General features: G+C 48.0%; 1 protein-coding gene across 4 annotated transcripts in view; it reads left to right on the top strand.

Annotated features, from left to right (window-relative positions):
• Nucleotides 1-1,102: 1,102 nt before the first annotated feature.
• The window catches only part of dip2bb (disco-interacting protein 2 homolog Bb), a 154,952-nt gene continuing 148,724 nt past the window's right edge, over nucleotides 1,103-7,330 (top strand). For all 4 annotated transcript variants that reach the window (XM_061923553.1, XM_061923551.1, XM_061923552.1 and 1 more), the window contains exon 1: nucleotides 1,103-1,377. In XM_061923553.1, the coding sequence (XP_061779537.1) occupies nucleotides 1,293-1,377 (85 nt within the window). In that variant the 5' untranslated portion in view covers nucleotides 1,103-1,292. The remainder of the gene's footprint in view (nucleotides 1,378-7,330) is intronic.

Here is a 7,330-nt window from a genome sequence, read left to right as displayed (position 1 = left end):
TCTTCCGCTTATCCGAGGTCGGGTCGCGGGGGCAGCAGCCTAAGCAGGGAAGCCCAGACTTCCCTCTCCCCAGCCACTTCGTCCAGCTCCTCCCGGGGGATCCCGAGGCGTTCCCAGGCCAGCCGGGAGACATAGTCTTCCCAACGTGTCCTGGGTCTTCCTCGTGGCCTCCTACCGGTCGGACATGCCCTAAACACCTCCTTAGGGAGGCGCTCGGGTGGCATCCTGACCAGATGCCCGAACCACCTCATCTGGCTCCTCTCGATGCGGAGGAGCAGCGGCTTTACTTTGAGCTCCCCCCGGATGACAGAGCTTCTCACCCTATCTCTAAGGGAGAGCCCCGCCACCCGGCGGAGGAAACTCATTTCGGCCGCTTGTACCCGTGATCTTGTCCTTTCGGTCATAACCCAAAGCTCATGACCATAGGTGAGGATGGGAACGTAGATCGACCGGTAAATTGAGAGCTTTGCCTTCCGGCTCAGCTCCTTCTTCACCACAACGGATCGATACAGCGTCCGCATTACTGAAGACGCCGCACCGATCCGCCTGTCGATCTCACCATCCACTCTTCCCTCACTCGTGAACAAGACTCCGAGGTACTTGAACTCCTCCACTTGGGGCAAGACCTCCTCCCCAACCCGGAGATGGCACTCCACCCTTTTCCGGGCGAGAACCATGGACTCGGACTTGGAGGTGCTGATTCTCATCCCAGTCGCTTCACACTCAGCTGCGAACCGATCCAGTGGTGTGGGCCACCCCCATATCTTTATAAATGACATGTCATTTGTAAAGACATGCCAGGCTGACAATAGGATCATGTAAACAACACTGCCAGAGCCGCAATGAGTTTATAGTAGGTGTGTGAATGATCAATCAATATTATTGGCAGAAATAGAGGGCCCCAAAATCAAATTTTGCTTAGGGCCCCATGGAGGCTTGGGCCGGCACTGGATGGATGGAATTTGCAATATCGCCCAGCTTCGGTGTAAACTCGCGGGGTTGTTCTTCCTGCCGACACACAAAGTCACCACCAGAGGGCGCGTCAACGCTGCGCCGCTACTTTCTACTGGTCACGTGACGCCCGCTTGGCGGTTGTGCTCCCAGTGGAGTCAGTCAGTCAGTCAGTCAGTCATGGCGGCGTCTGCTGCTGCTGCTGCTGGGAGACTCCGGGATGGAGTAAACGCCGCAGCCGCCGCCTCTTGACTCCTTCTCGCCACCTTCATGCGGGACCGTCGCCTGCGTCGGCAGAGATATCGCGAACACCCAGCAGCAGGCTGCCCGCGCTCCCCGCCATGGCCGACCGAGGCGTCGATTTGTCGGCTCTGCCTAAAGAGGTCAGGGACCAGCTGGCGGAGTTGGACTTGGAGCTGTCCGAAGGTACGACTTTTTCTTTTAAGGTGCTGGACGGACGCCAAAACGGTGCAGGTGTCGTGTTGTTTTTGTTTTTTTTGGACCCACTGACCTAATTTTAAAGCCTTTTTCGATGAATGTGTTCTTAGTTTGAGCTGTCAGAGGAAAATGGGTCAAGTCCTGCATCTTCACTCATGATGCTGCTGCTGCATGCACCTCCATTGCCTGAGAGACAGGAGGCTTACTTGTTGTGGGAGTGCTACAGTACAAAAAAAAAAAAGAAAGAAAATGGAATATGGTGGTGGCTGTTATGCAAGTGAGTGAATCACAGTGCAGCAGTCTGATTGGTGCTGTGCAGCTCTCAGGTGCCTGAGGCTGGATGAGTAATGTCATGTTTGGCATGGAGAGCCCTCACAGTGGGGCCTACTTGCTCATATGCAGCAGGAAGAATTGTGGCTCACTCTCACTTACCCGTATTTTCCGCACTATAAGGCGCACCTAAAAACCACAAATTTTCTCAAAAGCTGACAGTGCGCCTTATAACCCGGTGCGCTTTATATATGGATTAATATTACGATTCATTTTCATAAAGTTTCGATCTCGCAACTTCGGTAAACAGCCGCCATCTTTTTTCCCGGTAGAACAGGAAGCGCTTCTTCTTCTACGCAAGCAACCGCCAAGGTAAGCACCCGCCCCCATAGAACAGGAAGCGCTTCTTCTTCTACTGTAAGCAACCACCCGCCCCCGGAAGAAAAAGAAGCGCGCGGATATTTCGTTTCATTTCCTTTGTGTGTTTACATCTGTAAAGACCAGACTACAAAAGGGCTCCTACTAAGCGACACGCGTATAACGCAGAATTTAAACTTAAGGCAATAAGTCATGCCGAAGAACACGGAAATAGAGCAGCAGCAAGAGAATATACCGTATTTTCCGCACTATAAGGCGCACCGGATTATTAGCCGCACCTTCAATGAATTACATATTTCATAACTTTGTCCACCAATAAGCCGCCCCGGACTATAAGCCGCGCCTACGCTGCGCTAAAGGGAATGTCAAAAAAACAGTCAGATAGTTCAGTCAAACTTTAATAATATATTGAAAACCAGCGTTCTAACAACTCTGTCCCAAAATGTACGCAAATGTGCAATCACAAACATAGTAAAATTCAAAATGGTGTAGAGCAATAGCAACATAATGTTGCTCGAACGTTAATGTCACAACACACAAAATAAACATAGCGCTCACCTTCTGAAGTTATTCTTCATTCGTAAATCCTTCGAATTCTTCGTCTTCGGTGTCCGAATCGAAAAGTTGCGCAAGCGTGGGATCCAAAATGGCCGGTTCCGTCTCGTCGAAGTCATCGGAGTCAGTGTCGCTGTTGTTGTCCAGTAGTTCTGTGAATCCTGCCTTCCGGAAAGCTCGGACCACAGTTGTGACCGAAATATCTGCCCAGGCATTTACGATCCACTGGCAAATGTTGGCGTATGTCGTCCGGCGCTGTCTGCCCGTCTTAGTGAAGGTGTGTTCGCCTTCGGAGCTGTGTGAAAAAAGCCACCCGGCCTCTTCGTGTAAACTTCCCTTAACCACTCGCTCATCTTTTCTTCATCCATCCATCCCTTCGAGTTAGCTTTTATGATGACGCCGGCTGGAAAGGTCTCTTTTGGCAAGGTCTTCCTTTTGAATATCACCATGGGTGGAAGTTAGCATGGCAAGCTAGAACCACAGTGAAGGATGACTTCTCATTCCCTGTGGTGCGAATATTCACCGTACGTGCTCCCGTTCCACAGTGTGGTTCACAGGAATATCAGTTGCTGTGAAATACGGTAGTAATCCGTGTGCGGATGGAGAGATTGCGTCTTTTTATGAACCGGATCCTTGTCGCTTAGTAGGAGCCATTTTGTGGTCTTTACAGATGTAAACAGGAAATGAAACGTACGGTGATATCCGCGCGTTTTTTCTTCTTCTTCCGGGGGCGGGTGGTTGCTTACAGTAGAAGAAGAAGCGCTTCCTGTTCTATGGGGGCGGGTGCTTTCCTTGGCGGTTGCTTGCGTAGAAGAAGAAGCGCTTCCTGTTCTACCGGGAAAAAAGATGGCGGCTGTTTACCGAAGTAGCGAGATCGAAAATTTATGAAAATGAATCGTAATAAAGCGCACCGGGTTATAAGGCGCACTGTCAGCTTTTGAGAAAATTTGTGGTTTTTAGGTGCGCCTTATAGTGCGGAAAATACGGTAACATAAATGAATCAATGGTGCGTAGGTGGAGGAAGCAAGAAGATGACCTGCGCCAGGTAAAGAAGACAAAACAGAGTTTCCGAGGGAACAAAGCACGATGGCAACTGTTGGAGGACAAACTGGAACAGTGGGTTGTTGAGCAGAGAGCAGCAAGCAGAAGTGTCAGCACCATCACTATTCCAATGAAGGCAACAACGCTAGCAAGCGAACTTCACCTGGATGATTTTAAAGGTGGTGCTTCTTGGTGTTTCCGGTTCATGAAAAGACGCAATCTCTCCATCCGCACACGGACTACTATTTCACAGCAACTGCCTAACGACTTTCAAGAAAAGCTGGCTACTTTCCGTGCATATTGTAAAAACAAGATAGCTGAAAAAAAGATCCGGCCAGAGCACATTATCAACATGGACGAGGTTCCACTGACTTTTGATATTCCTGTGAACCGCACTGTTGATATAACGGGAGCACGTACGGTGAATATTCGCACCACAGGGAATGAGAAGTCGTCCTTCACTGTGGTTCTAGCTTGCCATGCTAATGGCCAGAAACTTCCTCCCATGGTGATATTCAAAAGGAAGACCTTGCCAAAAGAGACCTTTCCAGCCGGCGTCATCATAAAAGCTAACTCGAAGGGATGGATGGGTGAAGAAAAGATGAGCGAGTGGTTAAGGGAAGTTTACGCGAAGAGGCCGGGTGGCTTTTTTCACGCAGCTCCGTCCATGTTGATATACGACTCTATGCGCGCCCACATCACAGATGGTGACAAAAAACAAGTGAAGCACACAAATACAACACTCGCCGTCATTCCGGGTGGATTAACCAAAGAACTCCAACCGCTGGATATTGGTGTCAACAGGGCATTCAAATCACGACTGCGAACGGCGTGGGAACAATGGATGACCGAAGGCGAACACACCTTCACTAAAACGGGCAGACAGCGCCGGACGACATACGCCAACATTTGCCAGTGGATCGTAAATGCCTGGGCAGATATTTCGGTCACAACTGTGGTCCGAGCTTTCCGGAAGGCAGGATTCACAGAACTACTGGACAACAACAGCGACACTGACTCCGATGACTTCGACGAGACGGAACCGGCCATTTTGGATCCCACGCTTGCGCAACTTTTCAATTCGGACACCGAAGACGAAGAATTCGAAGGATTTACGAATGAAGAATAACTTCAGAAAGTGAGCGCTATGTTTATTTTGTGTGTTGTGACATTAACGTTCGAGCAACATTATGTTGCTATTGCTCTGCACTATTTTGAATTTTACTATGTTTGTGATTGCACATTTGCGTACATTTTGGGACAGAGTTGTTAGAACGCTGGTTTTCAATATATTATTAAAGTTTGACTGAACTATCTGACTGTTTTTTTGACATTCCCTTTAGCGCAGCGTAGGCGCGGCTTATATAAGCCGCCCCGGGTTATTAGCCGCACCTTCAATGAACGGCATATTTCAAAACTTTGTCCACCTATAAGCCGCCCCGGACTATAAGCCGCGCCTACGCTGCGCTAAAGGGAATGTCAAAAAAAACAGTCAGATAGGTCAGTCAAACTTTAATAATATATTAAAAACCAGCGTTCTAACAACTCTGTCCCAAAATGTACGCAAATGTGCAATCACAAACATAGTAAAATTCAAAATGGTGTAGAGCAATAGCAACATAATGTTGCTCGAACGTTAATGTCACAACACACAAAATAAACATAGCGCTCACCTTCTGAAGTTATTCTTCATTCGTAAATCCTTCGAATTCTTCGTCTTCGGTGTCCGAATTGAAAAGTTGGGCAAATGTGGGATCCAAAATGGCCGGTTCCGTCTCGTCGAAGTCATCGGAGTCAGTGTCGCTGTTGTCCAGCAGTTGCTGTGAAATAGTGGTCCGTGTGCGGATGGAGCGATTGCGTCTTTTCATGAACCGGAAACACCAAGAAGCACCACCTTTAAAATCATCCAGGTGAAGTTCGCTTGCTAGCGTTGTTGCCTTCATTGGAATAGTGATGGTGCTGACACTTCTGCTTGCTGCTCTCTGCTCAACAACCCACTGTTCCAGTTTGTCCTCCAACAGTTGCCATCTTGCTTTGTTCCCTCGGAAACTCTGTTTTGTCTTCTTTACCTGGCGCAGGTCATCTTCTTGCTTCCTCCACCTACGCACCATTGATTCATTTATGTTATATTCTCTTGCTGCTGCTCTATTTCCGTGTTCTTCGGCATGACTTATTGCCTTAAGTTTAAATTCTGCGTTATACGCGTGTCGCTTAGTAGGAGCCATTTTGTGGTCTTTACAGATGTAAACACACAAAGGAAATGAAACGAAAATCCGCGCGCTTCTTCTTCTTCCGGGGGCGGGTGGTTGCTTACAGTACAAGAAGAAGCGCTTCCTGTTCTATGGGGGCGGGTGCTTACCTTGGCGGTTGCTTGCGTAGAAGAAGAAGCGCTTCCTGTTCTACCGGGAAAAAAGATGGCGGCTGTTTACCGTAGTTTGCGAGATCGAAACTTTATGAAAATGAATCTTAATATTTATCCATATATAAAGCGCACCGGGTTAAAAGCCGCACTGTCAGCTTTTGAGTAAATTTGTGGTTTTTAGGTGCGGCTAATGGTGCGGAAAATACGGTAATAGGCACATAATAAACAGCATCCAGATACATACTCGTTTAGTAAAATGTGAAAGTAGAGCAGTGAAGCACTTTATCCTGACAGCATTCGCTTGTCTGGACTGCAGAGACGTTGATATAAAATGACCCTATTATGCAAAACCAACTTTGCTTACCTATTGGTACCTGCTAGAGATGTCGGATAATGGCTTTTTTGCCGATATTCCGATATTGTCCGACTCTTAATTACCATTTCCGATATCAACCGATACCGAGCTATACAGTCGTGGAATTATTTAACACATTATCATGCCTAATTTTGTTGTGATGCCCCGCTGGATGCATTAAACAATGTAACAAGGTTTTCCAAAATAACGAACTCAAGTTATGGAAAAAAAAATGCCAACATGGCACTGCCATATTTATTATTGAAGTCATCCATCCATCCCATCCATTTTCTACCGCTTATTCCCTTTGGGGTCGCGGGGGGCGCTGGAGCCTATCTCAGCTACAATCGGGCGGAAGGCGGGGTACACCCTGGACAAGTCGCCACCTCATCGCAGGGCCAACACAGATAGACAGACAACATTCACACTCACATCCACACACTAGGGCCAATTTAGTGTTGCCAATCAACTTATCCCCAGGTGCATGTCTTTGGAAGTGGGAGGAAGCCGGAGTACCCGGAGGGAACCCACGCAGTCACGGGGAGGACATGCAAACTCCACACAGAAAGATCCCGAGCCCGGGATTGAACCCAAGACTACTCAGGACCTTCATATTGTGAGGCAGATGCACTAACCCCTCTGCCACCGTGAAGTCACAAAGTGCATTATTTTTTTTTAACATGCCTCAAAACAGCAGTTTGGTTTTTGGGACATGCTCTCCTTGAGAGAGCATTTGAAAGTGAGGTGGGGGGGTAGCAGGGGGTGTATATTGTAGCGTCCCGGAAGAGTTAGTGCTGCAAGGGGTTCTGGGTATTTGTTCTGTTGTGTTACGGTGCGAATGTTCTCCCGAAATGTGTTTTGTCATTCTTGTTTGGTGTGGGTTCACAGTGTGGCGCATATTTGTAACAGTGTTAAAGTTGTTTATACGGCCACCCTCAGTGTGACCTGTATGGCTGTTGACCAAGTATGCATTGCATTCA

This window comes from Nerophis lumbriciformis, linkage group LG28 (assembly GCF_033978685.3).
Source record: "Nerophis lumbriciformis linkage group LG28, RoL_Nlum_v2.1, whole genome shotgun sequence".
Lineage (NCBI taxonomy): Eukaryota > Metazoa > Chordata > Actinopteri > Syngnathiformes > Syngnathidae > Nerophis > Nerophis lumbriciformis.
Note: the sequence above shows the minus strand (reverse complement) of the source record. Positions and strands in the feature narration are given on the sequence as shown.